Source organism: Trichoderma atroviride, chromosome 7, assembly GCF_020647795.1.
Source record: "Trichoderma atroviride chromosome 7, complete sequence".
NCBI lineage: Eukaryota > Fungi > Ascomycota > Sordariomycetes > Hypocreales > Hypocreaceae > Trichoderma > Trichoderma atroviride.
In genome coordinates this window covers 2,320,377-2,338,118 of record NC_089406.1, presented here as the reverse complement: position 1 = coordinate 2,338,118, position 17,742 = coordinate 2,320,377, and the positions used below count along the sequence as shown (strand labels likewise).

Below are 17,742 nucleotides of genomic sequence, written 5' to 3'. Positions count from 1 at the left end.
ATAGATCTCGTCATAGAAGATAGTTCTTGAGGGCAGATAGCGCTACCCATGCTAATCAATTTGAGACAACGCTGTTTTAGCTCTTCATGACTTTGCCCATGAACATTGCCACTTAAATCTGTCCAAATTTCTCCTAGCCCGTTTTTTTTAAGAAGAAAATCTTTAACTGACTCATGAATGAATTGAACAGTTTTGCCCAAATAGGTCCTGGACACAATAATGTCGGTAAGTCCAAGAGAAGAATTCAGAACAAATCTCTGAATATCATGTTCTGATATATCTCTGTGAGGCCATGTAGATGAGATATCGGAAGCAACAGCGAAATATAGCTCTTCTGGTCTCAGTGGTCTCTCTACAAATAGAATCCATTGGAGGCACAGGAGTATTTCCCCTGACTATTCGTCAGAGTTTCGCGTCAAGATATTTTTAAATAGTTCGTGCAGGCCTCCAGGAATCTCTTGGTATTTCATTTGTAAATTATGAATATTTCCCCTATCGTATTCTTTGTTGAGGATCATAACAACCAAAATGACCCACATGAAAACACCTCGAGATCTTCTTGGAATATCGGCGTGAATCTGATTGGCGATATGATTTTGTCCAATCTTTAACTCGCTTCTCACATATTTCGCTATATCTTGAGCATGTTCCTTTTGGTTTTCCAGGATGAGGCTTAATCCATTTTGAATTGAGATGTATGGATAGTGCCTGCTTGAAAAACATACCAAGAAGCTAGTCCCTTTGGATGTAGCTAAGTCTTCCAGATATTCAAAAAACGAAATCATGTCTCGGACTTCATCCTCATCACATTCATCCAGAGCGTCAATAAGACACACCACTTTGGATTTCTGTATGTTTTCGATTGCTTGGTGGAATAGAGATTTTAATGGTTCGACATACCATCGATAGCTTTTGTCTTGATCTACTATGAAATCAGACAAGTCTAATTCGTCTTGAAGGGTTGGTAACTGCTGAAGTAGCTGCAGCAATAGTGACCGGTACAGCCCAAGGGTTGATTTCTCTAAACTGCTTCCCCGTGCGTTGAAAAAGAAAGAGATTATAATCCTATCTTGCATTCTTTTCCGGGCAGTCGCGAGGGCAAACTTCATGATTGTTGATTTCCCAGCTCCAGGCTTTCCTTTAATCCAAAGAAATCCGTGATGGTCGTGAATCTTTTCAGGATCCAGCTAGTCAAGATATTCAACACTTCCTAGTAGCCATCTGCATGTATCGGCGTGAGCGGTCTTGATGTTATCATGACGATCTTTGTGCTGATCAAACTTCAGAGAATTGAGTAGCGCCTTTTCCTGGTCTTTTTTTTCTTGGTCTTTGGTAGGAGTTCGTACTTTTTCTTCTCTGATCGCTCTTTGTAGTGTGCTGATGTTATCCAGAGGGATTCGATGGAGAAGATCCTTTGTGTAAGCTGCCGCTGCTATGGCGGCATACCCTTGCCACTGTTTGTTCTTATGCGAATCTGAGTAGTCGCATATTCCTCTAACAACCAAACAGGGTAATTGATTCATGAGGCCGGCAGCTTCCATTTCGAAACATATAATATTCTTCTCCCGTGCGAGCTTATCGCGCAGCACGGCATCTTTCATGAGCGTATTTGCAGAAGCAATTATTCCGTAATGAACAATAGGCGAGCTCTCATCTGCAACTCGCCTAGATCGTATAATCAACTTTGACGGATCATCTCCACAGGAAAGCGAACAATCTGGTGTGTTGATGCCATCGGTAGGATGTATAATCTCGCTACGATAGAGCCTGTCACTGGTAAGATCTGGACGACCAAAATCTTTTCGTAAATTCGGGTTTCTTTTGAGAATGTCGTCAATTATTCCCCCCAACTGGCCATAGCCTTTGCGTTGGTATTGCGATTTAAGCCCATTGACCGCTGCTCGTAAGATCCTTGGCGACTGATCCAATAGTCGCGTTGGTTGAAACGGCTCGCCCTGCACCATTTTGCCAAAGTCGTATTGCAATACGCCGCTCTGCCCATCACGAGAGGTGCTGACCACGATGTCACCCAAGCGAATATCACACCTTTCACTCGGCGCACCGCCACCAATGCCAACCATCAGCCCGACCTTGATATTGGCGAAAGAATGCAGCATGTCCCTTGCGACGAGTGCCGCAGAATCTGTTCCGTAATCTGCATCCGGCAAAACGGCAACAACAACATCGTGATCTCCTATGCGGCCAAATGTGTAGTCGTTATGATCGCCCGGCGCCATATAGTCGGGTCTCCCATACTCCTCATCGAGAGCAGCTTGCGCGGCGGTATATTCGGTGCATATGGCGCAAATCCATCCCACTGTATACTCGTCGCTTCTTTTTTGTAAGCAGATATCGGCCTGTTTGCGTTTTCTAGAGGATGTGCCTTCCATTTTCTCTGGACTAATTTCAAGGACAAAATCTCGTCACTTGCAGCGTTTCCTTTTCGTAGTAAGGGATGCAATTATGACCGCCTTGGCATTTGTGTGTTGGCTGCATATAGTGAATCGATGACTTGATGGGCATTCTGATCGCCTTGATGCAAAGACAATGTCAGGTCGCTGGGCATATGTAGTCATGTCGGGCAGAAAAGATGCTGTTATTCCAGGCACACATGCATACATGTATCAAGTTGGTGCGGCAGTGCCCAGCCTCATAAGGCGTAATTTGGCCCAGAGTGTATCCAATGGGTTTGCAAAAAAACGGGGACTGCGAAATAAATAAACACGTACATTTGAATTACATGAACAGCACTGCAATTGGGACACTTGCATGTGTAGTACTCACTTTTGTGTTTGATCGTGTCTGGATTCCCTCTTTTTTTTTGCAAACCCTTGGTTCCGTAGCTTGGAAAGCCACCGGATTACCTGGGCAGAATGTTACAGTATACATTTGCATATTTTTTTCTCTTATTCCTATTCATACACTCATACACAACTAGATACCTACCTACAGTCGTAATAATAAGCGATAATCCAGTACAAGTAACGTTCCACCTTTTGCCATAAAAACATGATCCCCCCTGTAAGCAGAACACCAGTAGCCATACGCTCAACTCCAGACCGTTCCATATTTTATCAACAAAATCCCAAAAGATAATCGCAGCCCCAGGCTGCTGTTATACACGTCATACATCACCCCTCATCTATTGCCCTGACAGCGCTCCTATCGTACACTAAATCGACCATATAGGAATGTGACTTTTCAGCTCAAACTTCTTTCTAAGGCTTAACCCAGGCCATTTTACTCTTAGAGTACTGGCTCTCGCCTTGGTATTGAAAGCCCAACATCTCAGAAGGTCGTAATGGTGAATGCAATTTGACGACATCACGTTCCGAGGGAAATGATGATGGCGCGTTAAGCCCCTTGGGGGCATTCTTGTTGTTGAACGGAAGCACGCCCTTCGACGATACTGCCCGCGGTTTTGGTGTAGCTCGTGGTTTCGACGGTGTGACGCCGCGAATCTCTTTAATAATATCTTGCAGCTCCATTTCATCGCTCGCAATCTGGGCTCTAATAAACTGAGAGCTGCTTCCCGATGACTCTTGAAGTTTCTGCATAACAGGCGTGCGCGGCGTGTAGGAGATATCATCCAGTTTGGGGGCAAATCGAGCATCTGGAACGACGGACGAATCAAGCTGTGCCTCGGGCCCCATATCCAAAAGAGTCTGAATATCTAGACTTTCGCCAGGAGGGATGGCATCGGGATGACTTGGCGTAATGCAGTCCATGTCGACTTCTTTGCGGAGAACGTGATCGATATCAATGGCAGAGAAGAATGCACAAGATTGAGGGAGGTCGTTGATCCCTACTTGCTGTGCAAACATGGCTCGAGTCCAGATGTTTGCTACTTGGAGTGCAAGCGCTGCCTTGTACTTATCTTCACTCTTCACCAGGTATCGAACCTCGTCATGAACTGAAATGGCCAGCCGAGCGTCGAGATTGAATCGACGGATCAAGTAATCCATGGAGACAATTAGTAAGTGGAGATAGTCGACACCCGATGACTGAATAGCCCAGTTGATGCGAGAAGGCAAGTAACCGCCTTTACTCACAAAGCGGCTCATAAGCGCCTGTGTGATTCCCGCTCCCAGCACCGGCGTCCTGGCCCAATCCTGTTCAGCGAATTCTTCCAATTTATTGAATACAAAAGACTCCGTCCCTCCTCTCCAGAACAGGCGCTTGTTTATCGTCTTTCGATTGGTCTTGATGCCTTTGGTATTGGCATACAGCCTCTGTGCAATCTCCGTGGTCTCAGCCTCAGATAGCTTGGGGTTGAACTGTCGTAGGAGAGTAGCTGCAAACTTGAGCCCAGCTCCATAGATGCGTCCGTAGTTGAAGATTTTAGCTTGGTTTCTAGAGATGCCCAAAATCGACGCTGTCCGTGAATGTAAGTCCGTGCCTGCGGCCTTGGTACCCTCGAGAGTCATGAAACCAATGGCATTCCCGCCGTGGATTTTGAAAGTCGCATCGCCTACTAGACTTGCAATCCAAAGCTCTTCTGAGTCGACATCGGCACCGACAAAGCAGTAGCCAGCGGGAGCCTTGACCATGGATTTCAACTCAGACCCAACACGGTTCTTCTTGGCATTGCTTGCTGTCAGCCAAGTATTCTCGACCGCTCGCCGGGTAATGGTACCCATGGGGACAATTTGAGGTAAAATAAAGCCCTGGGTGTTCTCTCCATCCTTCTTGGCCACCATCCCCTCTGCAGTCTCGGGTAAATCCTTCTCATAGACAACCATTTGCGACATAATCCTATCACGCGCACTCATCCAGTATGAGCATGATGCATTCATTTCCAGCGCTTCCTTGGCATATTCATACTCTGACGAAAGGGTGCCATTTTCAAAGTAATTCAGGTACCCTTTCGCCATGGGATTGGCGCAGCGAGCAGTAGGGCCATCTTTGTGTGGAAGCTTAAAGTAAGAGTGTTTGTAATCGTCGCGCAAATCCGGGTCAGAGTCATCAAAGAGGCATTCTGACATGAGCTTCGCAGTGTAAGTGGACACGGCATCCGGATCAACTCGAAATACCCAGCCATACTGGTGAGACCAGAATAACGGATGCCCATCCCAAGCCAGCTTCAATAATAAAGGCGCAATGCGAGTCCGTATTGATAGGTTAATAGGGGCGTCGTTTGTGGCAAAGAGATCTTTGTACCATTTCGGCATGCCCGGCTTCTTTTGCCTTGCAGCTGGCCTCGGCGGATCAGCTTTTCGTTTTCCCTTGACCATTCTGATCTCTTGGCCGGACCAATCTAGCTGGTTCATCCAGGGGTCGTTTTGCCAGATCTCAGGGTAATCTTTTATTTCCAAAGCCTTCTCTGCCAATGCCACTAATCTCTCATGAACCGACGCAGACAATTTCTGGTATGTGGCTTCCGCATTGGCAATGTATGAATCCCAGGTATCATTTACCGGTAGAATGACAGAAGACAGGTGCCGTAGAGCTGCAAAGCTAACTGGATGCGGGCAAACTTCCAAGAAGTTGGGGAGGATAGCTTGATACACCCTGTGAGTAACCGATACATCCGCAGCGCAGTATTCGAGAAGTTGGTCCAATTTCTCCAGCACACCGTCGCGGTCCAGCTCGCCAAAATCATCCCGTATTTTTTTATCAATGGTGACATTAAGATGAAACTTGGCCACATCTCGAAGAGAGTTGATTGAGCTCTTCTCTACCCACAACTCCTCTTCTTCGTGCACACTTGAGTTGCTCAAAAGCTCAACCATGCCGTGATCAACAGTTTTGCTCGCTATCCTCTCTCTAGTTTCTCGATTCTTCTTTGCTTTCATCCAGGTCGGGCGTTGTTGTGAGCACATGCCATTGACGGCAACATGCAAGGACATGGTATCGAGAAATCCGGTCCTGGTCTGCTTCAAATTGTATTCTTCCAATATTCTTGCCCTGTCATAGCCAACATTGTGCCCAACAACGATGCGATCGGTGGTCGGATCCCCCAATGGTATCAAGTGCTTGTCCTCGGTCGACTCGCCCAACAGCCAGGGAGATAACCAAGAATACCAGGCCGTAGGACTGACTGCGCAAGCCATTACTGCATACGGACTTTCTTTCCACATGACCTCTGTGTCAAAGGACAGCATCTCTTCATTAGGCGCCTCTACTGACTCTGTCCGGCCATCAGGATAGTATTTTGTCCACCCGCTTTGTCGCATCCATCTTTTCGGCCTCAGGGGGACATTTGCGCAAGCGAATTGCTTGGCGTACTGCAAATGCGAACCAGCGCAATCGATTCCAAGCTTATAGAAGTGTTCGTCAAGGGTGTCACCGTGAAGTTTGGGCAGGTCGAAGGCAATGGGGCCGGAAGCATCTGTATTCTTGCCATAGAGCTCATGGCGCTTCAAATGATCCACGGACAATCTGACTAGGTCTTCGGGCGGAGGGTTGGAGCCGTTTGGGAATATCTGAGGGAAGATGTATTCGCTGAGTTGCTGTACACCAACTTCGTTGTATCGCGACGTGGAAGGCACTGGTGTTGCGCCGTTAGTTACCAATCTCGATTGCAAACAGTGGCGCAAAGAGGCTTACAAGACAGCGATGTTGAATTTTTCGACTCAGACTCCTGGGTGAAAGTTGCGAGCCATCGCGACGGTGCTCTTCTCCAAACACTCTGGCATCCTCGGTGGCGAGCAAGCCGAACGAAGCTTGCGATCGGAGCTCGCTGGAGCTGGCCAGCGGCAGAGTAAAGAGCTCTCATAAGCGTTGGCGAGACATCAAAAAGGGGCGACTGTGCACCAACGGGCCTCTACAGACGGAGATGCGATGAAAAGAAGGGGAAAATCAAGTTGCGATAGAGCCGCGAACGTTGCGACCAAAGTCCATGAAGCGATTCACGAGGAAAACTTTCATGCTTCCCAGGCGACGGAAGGGAATTTTAGTGGAGTGGGTCGCATGCTCTACAAGGGTGAGCTTATCAACTTTAGTGGATGCGGAGATGGCAAAAGTGACGTTTTGGGGGGCCATGTGTAGAGGCTCACGCACTGCAGAGGGAGAGAATTAGTGGCTTGATTTCAATTATATAAATCTTTTTGATTGCTCTTTGGAAGACGGTATCGCAGACACAGACAGGTCCAGATATCGGCCAGATCTAAAAAGTTACAGCCGCGCAGATGCAGCAGACAGGCATTAGAGCTGCCCCTCACTCAGCCAACATTGATCTGCCGGCTTCTGCTACGCCCCGCCATTGGTCCAAAGTCCCAATTTGGAAATGGAGGATGGAAGCCATCTTCGAGTCTTTCCGCAGCCAGGCACCGCAAGGCCGGTGGTCCAAGTATGGAGTACAAGCCGCCTAACAATCAGTAGTAGTAAAATGGCGGTAGATATGCGAGTATTTACTAGTAGATGTGTAACATCCAGCCTTGGTGAGATCTAGGAGCATATGAGGGTCAACTTTGTAAAACAAAAAGGTACCTATTCCCGCTTCATCAATCACAAATAGCTGCATTCTAGCCGATTAAAAGCTGCATCATGAAATTACACAATATAGCCATCGTTTTACCAAACCTGGTAGGTAGGTAGCTACGGTTACCAATACACGGCGGATAATACTGGCACTGATCCTGCCAAACCTTTCTGCAAAATAGCCGTACAGTTTAGAGCAACACCAACCCTAGAGTTACTCAATAAGCCAAGCGCAGCCACCCATTCTGTTCCTTCTGTTATTCTTTCCTTCTCTCTATTGTAAAGTTCCATGTTGTTTATACGTGGACAGCATTAGACGCAATTTTTGCCGAGTGTATTCTTTCAAGGGTAGCACAGATGCTTCCTCCCTGGTTCTTGCACAATCTACGTACTATCAATCAGGTACTCACAGCCAACTTTTACGTCGATAAAATAGCCTCGTCTTCCCTCTCTGCTCTCTTCTTTTACTCACCGGCCCTTGTGAATTTTTTTTTCATCCGGCAAAGTCCTTATTCAATTATATCTAGATGGCAAATGCCGCAATGGAGAGGGCTATCTTGACGACGCAAGAGATACCGTGTGTCGAATGCGTGTTTCGTCTTACTTCGAAGCCGCCGAGACAGCATTTGCCCTGCCAAACTCAACATACCGGTACTCCCGTGGCCATATCTATACGTTAACTAATATTGGCATTGACAAGTCGGTTTAGATTATTTACTTTCCGGCTGCGTCAAGTGTACCCTTGAGAAGCAAACCTGCCATCTGGTATACTGATCTTCCCTTCTTCTCTCAAATTTTGATTAGGCCCGGTCTAAGCGATTATTCAGCTACCCATTCGTGCGATTAGTCTAGGCATAGAGTTGCAGGAGGCTTGCGTAAGACGTCATAAACATGAAGAGGTAGATCGTCCCATAACCTGAAGAGCCCGGTTGATTGACTGACTGACCTACAAACTGGGTCAGGTCGAAAATTTTGAGAGCCTTGGCGAGAAGACGTTACAGGCTATCGTTCAACCTCCGCAGCAAACATACATTAATGGTGACTCGGCAGCTCTGACTAATGGCCAATTACCAGTGAGCATTATACAAGCATTAATCTGTAAGCACAATGGTTCTAAGCGTATACCTATACAATAGGTGTCTGGTCAACCGCAAGCGGGCCCTTGGGACGCGCAATTTCTACGGCGACGGCAGCGGTATGAAGTCGGTGCTCACTGGCCAAGAATTGAGCGTAAACCAGTCGATGACACTCAGCCAGAAGGTGAAACGGTCAAGGCCAAAAGAGACATCCTGGGATCTCAAACGGAAAATTTAGGAGCCCAACTAGCACAGATCAAAGCTCGAGTACAGAATCAGGGCAGAACAGGTTTTCAATAAACGCCGCCAAGATGCTGCCGAGACTCGCTCTATCATAATAAACGTCTCTTGACTTCGGGTTCGCCGGTAATGGAGATATGACTCGTTTCATTTCTGCCGCGTCGGGATGATGAGAATCCCTTGCGCCCCTTTAATAGTCTGACTGGAGCAACCTCGATTGAGTAAAAGATACTACATGATGATACTTTGCATGCAGAGCAAGTGGAACACTCCCCGTTTATGAGCTAAATGACTCACGGGGGGGTACTTGAAAGGGTTAGATTTTCTCTGTGGCCATGGTCTGTTGATTGACATGGTCCGGGGCGGGATTCACAAACTGGATGGTTGATACGGCTACCCCCTTTCTGCTTTACCTTGGCACAAGTATGTTAAGGACTTGCAACCATCATCAACTAATGGTATTCATTGCTTTGAGTATAGATGGATGCGAAATTGAGGGCGATGTTTGATTTTAGGCAGCTGAATTAGATGGTGTTTTGAAAAAAGGGGGGGATAGGCAGCAACATTGCGGAAAAACTGACGATGGGATAGACTTTAAAAATTCGGGAAAAAGAGAGAAAAATCAAATTATTGCTCGAGATTTGCCGTGCTTGCGTATTAGGTAGGCGTATCCAGCCCCTGAGCGAGCCTACATTTTCAGTCATGAGATGGAACACTGGCGGTGGCGACGCTGTACACCCACCAAACTCATTAGCGAAGGCATGACTGGCAAAAACGGGATTCAAAGCTTCATCCCGATACTACTTTTCCACAATTGCGACTCCTTTCATGTCTCGTTTACCCCGTTTCTAAATTAAACATTCGTGGTTCTTGGGCGAGATGGTTGGGAGTTGAAGGGGTGACTTTGGGCATCCACACATGGCGGAATACCGCCCTTGGTTCTACGCTCGTGTCCAAGCAAATTACAGTGGATATAGAAAAAGATGAAAGGAAAAAAAAGGGATTCTGGTGTTTATGAGACGAAAAAAAGGAAAGATGGATGATTTCGCCCGGGCTCGAACCGGGGACCTTTTCGGTGGTGTCAACAGATGTTAACGAAATGTCATGACCAACTAGACCACGAAACCATTTGATATTCCTGATTGGATGTTTCTGCCGGGCGTTGTGAGCATTCATGAAAGCTAGCATTTGCCGATGTTAGGCATCTTCTTCAAAAAGACTCTACGATGCAGTGTTTCTAACTGCTAGCTGGGATGGTTGCTCAACTTGTGCTATCACAACGTCACGCCATCAATACAGCTTTACGGCAGCGAAGGCCGGAGGTAGCGGGGTGTTGACAGCCCGGATGGGGCCGTACAAGACGACCACCGGCAATAACTACGCGCGGAAGAAGACTGGAGGCTACTGTCGGGCGTCGTACGTAGCAGCACTAAGATGGGTGTGGCTGAAGTATCGAGCAAATTCATTTGATAGCCTGAACTGACTGGACTTACTTTCACGGGTTGATGCCTGATCTGAGTGCCTGGCAGGGGATATCCATATTTCAGAAAAGAGAAAGAATAGGCACAGTGAAATGGAATTGCTGAAACGTTAACCTGGAGCCTGATGTCCAATTTGCTGTGTTCTGTACGACCCTTCTGAAACGGATTTCATTTTGGTTGTTGTGCTGGCCGAATCAAATAAAGCCGAGATAGAGATACGTTGGATGACGAGCTATTGCCACTTACGAACATCCTCCATTGCCCGTATGACACATCAGCCTTGCCCGCAAATCCTCGACTGTCGGACTGTAGGAGGACTCCGTCCGAAGGAATGATCCATGGCGCTGATACACGGGAGATGCAATCTAAGCTCCATCCTTGATAGCGCATGGCTATCGCCAGATTGCCTTTCTGCAGCGGTCTTTGTACACGCCCAAGTAGCTCTACTTGCAGCGCTCGATGCTCCATACAGCCATTGAATGCTAGCATTTGGCGCTAGGTGCAAGCAGCTTGTCCGTGCTCTTAATGTCGGGATTCAAAAGCTTGGGGTGCTAGGCCCGCGGGATTCGGTAACCGGAATTGCGAGGCTCGATAAACAACAGCGTTGCAGCAACAATGAGCTGCATCGTAGCAATGGTTTGAATCTCGGAGCTTTAAGCATTGATTAGTTGATTGAGCTCGAGCTAATTCGATAAATGGCAGTTTTTGCTGACGAGGAACACCTAAATTTAGATTGGAATAGTAAATGCATATATCCTTGACAGTTGCAGGTTAGCTGCGCATCATGGAGTAGCTCACCGATGCCATTCACTACATCAACTTTACTCAGCCTTACAGATGACGTGAATTGCTTCATCTGCGTATCAATACGCTTTGCGCCAGACAACAGCACTCCTATTCTACTGCTAAGCGGTAAGGAAAGGGATGAGGGGTGATTATCCCTACGTAAAACCGCCAATCGCTTCTTTGCTTTGGGCGGTCTGGAGTTCGGGTATCTTCTTCAATGCGAGGGCTATACAAGCGAACTTTAACTTTTATCCTTCAAAATCCAGAGTCAGCTGGCATCGCCCCGTAAAAGGCAGATGCTTTTGGCAGAAAATCAAATTGTCAGCTGGATGTAAAATAATGGAATGTTTATACCGTATAACAGGTACTGTAGATGTGCCATACTGGAAACTGTTTGCGGCGGCGTCAATTACATAAGATGCTAAATAATTAAGGAGGGCCTTCTGCAAAAATAGGACGCGGGGCCAGTAGATTCCAGCTGGGGTCCCACGCGTAAGCCGTCGAATGGAAGGCCGATTTGGGACCAAACATGGTTCGAGAAGTGACCACCCCGGCCTGCTCGTGGCTGGAGGCTACAATCGTGATGCCTTCGGGATTCGGGCTCGGGTTGTGACCCGAAATCTTGTAAATCAGGAGTCATAGCGCTCCATACTTTGGAGACGCTGGTGCTATCGTTGCCACCGGTAAATGAGTCAATGATGAAAGACAAAGACGCAACTGTGCTGTAGCAGCATTTATGCGCATTATTTTATTTTCTTTATTTTCGAAGCCGCATGCCGTAGCAGTACGTATTTTCTTGGCCCTGCTTGGCAATCAGATTGATAAAAAGCGAGATGGCTTAGATCGTCGCGGGGGGGCTTGAAAGTACATGTACATCCATCCAACGGGCCATACGATAACCATCAGATCTTCACCACTACCCCTCGCCTTGAATCAAAATGCTCTTCACCATCGTGGTCATCGTGTCATCAGTACTCACTCAGAACAATAGAGAGAGACATCATTCGCAAACGCGCGTCGCACTGGTGCTACCTTTGCTGCTGGGCGTATCAACAGCGTCCGTGTCCTGGTCAGATGCCACGAATCTCGCAAGCGTGAGCACCCAGATACGCGTACTCGCACCGGTGCACCCAGAACTGGATACGGGCCACGACAGGCGCCGAGTCATATGCTGGCAGCCTTTGAGAGCAGTGAAAAGCGTAGAATCCTAGACAAGAGCACGTAGCACGCACAATCAGCTGTGAATATGCGTAATATCATGAGACATGAGTACGACATGCACCGTTATTGCCAGTTGATGATATTCGACGTTGATGCCAAGGGTCTCGGTGTCTTCATGAGCCAGGGAGATTTACAGGGCACCTCGCCCACTATTGCCCGGCTAGCCTAGCGCGATGCGTATTCGTTGCTAAGCAGGGACTAGCTCGAGGGGTGCTGCCGGCCAAATCAGCTCCTTGTCGAATGGACGGTACTGGTACTTTCAATGTCTGCTGATGGAATCCTCTGTAAAACAGGCGTGGTATAGGTACTTTGCACTTATATGCAGTGTCATCCTGCTGAGCCATGCGACTCCCAATTCCTCGCCATTGGTACTATGAGCAGCTTTTCAAGACAAAACACAGGAAAAAAAGAGCCATCGCACAAGGGAGAAACACGTTTTCACAATAAGAGCCTCCGAGACGCGGCGCCACGTACTGTAGAGAGCAAAAGCTCCCCTGGTCGGTCTAAGCGAGAAACACCCGTATCCTTGGGTGGACCGGACCCAAGATAGCCTTCAATTGATCCCCCCAAACTCCTATTCAAATCTTGAGTGCTAAAACAAAGTGCTTCATCTCGCCAACGCCATGGCCCCCCCTGTTTTTCGGTCAGCGCCCGCCCTACAGTACGTTCGCGGGACCCTACTGAAACCCGTTAGCTGCTGCGAAAATTGGATGCCTTGTTGTGTTTTCCCTTCTGGCTCGAGGGGGTGAAGTCAAGTCTCTTGCGTCGAGGGCTGGAATGCGCCGTCGTGTCGGTCTTGTACGTGTGTCTTTCGTAATTACGGGACTGCAGTAGCACAGGCAAGTACTGGGTACGCGCCTCAGATACGAAATACGGTGCGGCGCAGGCTCTGTATCCCGCACCTGATGCTGGGCTAAGCCTCTTTGGGCAGTGCGAGCGCTGAGCGAGGCAGCGACGAAAAGAAACGGCTCCACTGGCGCATGTAACGGGTACATACCCTGGCAGGGACGGCTTTCACTCTTTCCGGTGCGCTTCACTATTCCCGCTAAACTGCAGTGGGGCCGGCCCGCGAGCGCATGGCGCCAAGTACTTCTTCTGCTGCTGCCTCGATTTTCTGGAGTCCGGGCATCACATCTCCAGGCCTCGCCACTTGGGCTTGTATTTGTTCTCCTGTAAAAGAGCTATATATCCGGCTGTAGCCTCTTCTTTCACTTGCCCCTCGCAGCATCGCAGGGACTTTTAATTTTTGTGTTTTCTCTTCTTCTTTTTGCATCTCAGCTTCGTATCACACCACACTCGTTTCTTTCAGCGAGTCACAGCGCCCATCTCATCTCGCTTTCTCCCCCCCCGGCCGACGCAGCGACGTATTGCTGTTTTTCATTACATCAAAGTGCTATCCATCTCGCATTGGTATCGTCACGACCGCCAATCGCCGCTGTGCCTCCGTCAAAGCCGCCTGCAGCAGGCGCGCAACTGAGCGACCATGTCTGCCGACGAGAAAACGCCCATAGGCGTGGAGTCGGCACCCACCTCAAGCCACAGCAACTCCTCCGATGTCGATGCCACGCTTTCATCCAGGGCCGGCCGCGATGCTGATCTGAAAAAGGTGGACTCCAAGGTACCCACCCCTCCGGCTCCCAAGGCCGACGACATCGATGAGCTTTACGCGCATCTGCCTCCACACCAGGCCGAGATCTTGAAGCGCCAGGTCTATACCCCGGAGCTCAAGGCCGGTGTCAAGGCCGTCTACCGATACTCCTCTCGAGCCGATCTGGCCATCATCTTCGTTTCCTCCATCTGTGCCATCGCTTCTGGAGCCGCCATTCCTCTGATGACCGTCATCTTCGGTAACCTCCAGCACGTGTTCCAGGAGTACTTCTACTCCCAGGGCTCCATGACCTACGACCAATTTGTTAGCAAGTTGAGCCACTTTGTCCTCTACTTTGTGTACTTGGCTATTGGAGAATTCATCGTCACCTACATCTGCACTGTCGGCTTCATTTACACCGGCGAGCATATCGCTGCCAAGATTCGTGAGCACTATCTTGAGAGCTGCATGCGCCAGAATATTGGTTTCTTCGATAAGATCGGTGCCGGTGAAGTTACCACGCGCATCACCTCCGATACCAATCTCATCCAGGATGGCATCTCAGAAAAGGTTTCTCTTACCCTCGCTGCTCTTGCTACCTTTGTCACTGCATTCGTCATCGGCTTCATCAACTACTGGAAGTTGACTCTTATTCTCTCCTCCACCGTCTTCGCCTTGGTCCTCAACGTTGGTACTGGTGGTAGCATCATGCTCAAGCACAACAAGGCTTCTCTTGAGGCTTATGCTCAGGGCGGTAGCGTGGCGGATGAAGTCCTGAGCTCGGTCCGAAACGCCGTTGCTTTTGGCACTCAGGATCGCCTGGCCAAGCAGTATGACAAGCATCTTCAAAAGGCCGAGTACTTTGGATCCCGCGTCAAGACTTCCATGGCTGTCATGGTCGCCGGCATGATGTTGATTCTATACCTCAACTACGGCCTTGCGTTCTGGCAAGGTAGCAAATTCCTCGTCGAGGGTATCATCCCGCTGTCCAAGGTCCTGATCATCATGATGTCTGTCATGATTGGTGCCTTCAACCTCGGCAACGTTACTCCCAACATCCAGGCCTTCACCACTGCTCTTGCTGCCGCCGCCAAAATCTTCAACACCATCGACCGAATCTCTCCTTTGGATCCCAGTGACAACAAGGGCGAAAAAATCGAAAACTTCCAAGGAAACATTCGCTTGGAAAATGTCGAGCACATTTACCCATCCCGACCCGAGGTCAAGGTTATGAACGGTGTCACTCTTGATATTCCTGCTGGTAAAACAACTGCATTGGTTGGTGCCTCCGGATCTGGTAAGAGTACCATTGTTGGTTTGGTTGAAAGATTTTACGACCCTGTTGGAGGCACAGTCTACCTTGATGGCCATGACATTAGCAAGCTCAATCTCAGATGGCTACGCCAACAAATGGCCCTTGTCAGTCAGGAACCTACTCTTTTCGGAACGTCCATCTACAACAATATCCGCCACGGTTTGATCGGCACAACACATGAACACGAGAGCGAGGAGAAGCAACGCGAGCTTGTTACCGCAGCAGCTGTCAAGGCCAATGCCCACGACTTCATTACTGCTCTCCCTGAAGGGTACGAGACAAATGTTGGCGAGCGTGGTTTCCTCTTGTCTGGTGGTCAAAAGCAGCGTATCGCTATTGCTCGTGCTGTCGTATCGAACCCCAAGATTTTGCTCCTGGACGAAGCTACTTCTGCTCTTGATACCAAGTCCGAAGGTGTTGTCCAGGCCGCTTTGGAAGCCGCTTCACAAGGTCGAACCACCATCACCATTGCCCACAGACTGTCTACCATCAAAGATGCTCACAACATTGTCGTCATGTCTCAAGGCAGCATCGTGGAACAAGGTACCCACGATGAGCTTCTCGAGAAACAGGGTGCCTACTACAATCTTGTTTCCGCCCAAAAGATTGCCGTGGCTGTTCAGGATACGCCCACAGAAGAAGAAGAAGAAATCGATGAAAAGACCGAGCTCCTGATTCGCAAGCATACCACTAACAAAGAAGAGTTTGAAGCCGACCCCGATGACGATATTGTCGCCAAACTTGACCGATCAGCTACACAAAAGTCCGCCTCAAGCATTGCCCTTCAGCAGAAGCGAAAGGAAGAAGAGGATAAGGAGTATAGCCTGTGGACCCTTATTAAACTGATTGCCTCTTTCAACGGTCCCGAGGTGAAGCTGATGATTGTTGGTCTCTTTTTCTCTGCCATTTGCGGTGGCGGTAACCCTACCTCTGCAGTCTTCTTCGCCAAACAAATCGTCACCCTTTCGCAGCCCATCACCCCCGAGAATGCGCATCACATCAAGAAGACATCTGATTTCTGGAGTGCCATGTTCTTGATGCTTGCCTTTGTTCAGTTCATCGCCTTCTCAGCTCAGGGTTACTTGTTTGCTAAATGCTCCGAGCGTCTTGTTCACCGTGTTCGAGACCGTGCCTTCCGCTCAATGTTGCGCCAAGATGTTGCCTTTTTTGACAAGGACGAGAATACTGCCGGTGCTTTGACTTCCTTCCTATCGACTGAGACAACCTACGTCGCTGGACTTAGTGGTGCTACGCTCGGTACTTTGCTCATGATGTGGACAACCTTGATTACTGCCATCGTCGTGTCGGTTTCTATTGGATGGAAGCTCGCACTCGTCTCGACCGCTACCATTCCCCTCTTGCTGGCATGTGGTTTCTTCCGTTTCTGGCTGCTTGCCCACTTCCAAAGGCGCTCCAAGGCAGCGTACGCCGCCTCCGCCACTTTTGCTTCCGAGGCCATCTCTGCCATCCGAACTGTAGCCGCTCTTACCCGTGAGGACGATGTTTTGAGGATGTACCACGATTCCCTTGCTGAGCAGCAGCGACGCAGTCTTCGGTCTGTGTTGAAGTCCAGCTCTTTGTACGCCGCTTCGCAGTCGCTTGTCTTCTTGATCTTCGCCCTGGGCTTCTGGTATGGTGGAACCCTGATTGGAAAGGGCGAGTATGACCTGTTCCAGTTCTTCCTTTGCTTCATGGCCATCATCTTTGGTGCCCAGTCAGCTGGTACGATTTTCTCTTTTGCCCCGGATATGGGCAAAGCACACCACGCTGCCAAGGAGTTGAAGACCTTGTTTGATCGCAAGCCCGCCATCGACACCTGGTCAGAGGAAGGCCAGCCCGTGACCCAAGTCGATGGTATCCTGGAGTTCCGCGACGTCCATTTCCGCTACCCGACCCGCCCTGAGCAGCCAGTTCTGCGAGGCTTGAACTTGACCATCCAGCCTGGACAGTACGTTGCTCTTGTCGGTGCCTCTGGTTGTGGTAAGAGTACTACTATTGCTCTCCTGGAACGATTCTACGACCCTCTGAGTGGTGGCGTTTTCATGGATGGTAAGGAGATTAGCACCCTCAACTTGAACGATTATCGATCCTTTATCGCGCTTGTCAGCCAAGAGCCTACGCTATACCAGGGAACTATCAAAGAAAACATCTTGCTTGGATCTGCCGAAGAGAATGTTTCAGACGAGGCCGTTGAGTTTGCCTGCCGCGAAGCCAATATCTATGACTTTATTGTTTCTTTGCCTGAGGGTTTCAACACTGTTGTGGGTAGCAAGGGAACGCTGCTGTCTGGTGGCCAGAAGCAGCGCATTGCCATTGCCCGAGCACTTATCCGCAACCCCAAGATCCTGCTCCTTGATGAAGCCACATCTGCTTTGGATTCCGAGTCCGAGCACGTTGTGCAAGCTGCTCTGGACAAAGCCGCCAAGGGTCGCACGACCATTGCCGTGGCTCACCGTCTCAGCACAATCCAGAAGGCGGACGTTATCTACGTGTTCAACCAGGGCCGCATTGTCGAAGCCGGCACTCACCCTGAGCTGATGAAGAAGAACGGTCGCTATGCTGAGCTTGTCAACCTCCAGAGCTTGGCTAAGAACAACTAAATCTGATTTTGAT

At 49.0% G+C, this 17,742-nt stretch overlaps 4 protein-coding genes and 1 non-coding gene across 5 annotated transcripts; 1 reads left to right on the top strand and 4 right to left on the bottom strand.

Annotated features, from left to right (window-relative positions):
- Positions 1 to 1,187: 1,187 nt before the first annotated feature.
- TrAtP1_012780 (uncharacterized protein) lies at positions 1,188 to 2,517 on the bottom strand (the record flags this gene model as incomplete). The annotated part of the gene is made up of 1 exon (XM_014088310.2): positions 1,188 to 2,517. Exon 1 carries the CDS (start codon positions 2,388 to 2,390, stop codon positions 1,188 to 1,190), a length of 1,203 nt encoding a protein of 400 aa, XP_013943785.2. The 5' UTR covers positions 2,391 to 2,517.
- Positions 2,518 to 2,878: 361 nt separating this feature from the next.
- TrAtP1_012779 (uncharacterized protein) lies at positions 2,879 to 6,875 on the bottom strand. The gene is made up of 2 exons (XM_014088501.2): positions 6,550 to 6,875; positions 2,879 to 6,490 (listed from the first exon to the last, which is right to left on the bottom strand). The coding sequence occupies exons 1-2, from the start codon at positions 6,716 to 6,718 to the stop codon at positions 3,219 to 3,221; spliced, it is 3,441 nt and encodes a 1,146-aa protein (XP_013943976.1). The 5' UTR covers positions 6,719 to 6,875; the 3' UTR covers positions 2,879 to 3,218.
- Positions 6,876 to 9,778: 2,903 nt separating this feature from the next.
- Positions 9,779 to 9,865, bottom strand: TrAtP1_012778. The gene has a single exon. It is a non-coding gene; the product is annotated as a tRNA-Val (tRNA).
- Positions 9,866 to 10,387: 522 nt separating this feature from the next.
- TrAtP1_012777 (uncharacterized protein) lies at positions 10,388 to 10,708 on the bottom strand (the record flags this gene model as incomplete). The annotated part of the gene is made up of 1 exon (XM_066115676.1): positions 10,388 to 10,708. One exon carries the CDS (start codon positions 10,706 to 10,708, stop codon positions 10,388 to 10,390), a length of 321 nt encoding a protein of 106 aa, XP_065971775.1.
- A 3,001-nt stretch (positions 10,709 to 13,709) lies between these two features.
- Positions 13,710 to 17,729, top strand: TrAtP1_012776 (uncharacterized protein; the record flags this gene model as incomplete). The annotated part of the gene is made up of 1 exon (XM_014088884.1): positions 13,710 to 17,729. The coding sequence occupies one exon, from the start codon at positions 13,710 to 13,712 to the stop codon at positions 17,727 to 17,729; it is 4,020 nt and encodes a 1,339-aa protein (XP_013944359.1).
- Positions 17,730 to 17,742: the final 13 nt, after the last annotated feature.

Bases quoted from the DNA above. Each gene is read 5' to 3' on its own strand.
- TrAtP1_012779 (XM_014088501.2), bottom strand. From the start codon at position 6,718: ATGAGAGCTCTTTACTCTGCCGCTGGCCAGCTCCAGCGAGCTCCGATC. The intron at 6,491-6,549 runs GTAAGCCTCTTT...GCGCAACACCAG, and splicing joins AAATTCAACATCGCTGTCTT to TGCCTTCCACGTCGCGATAC.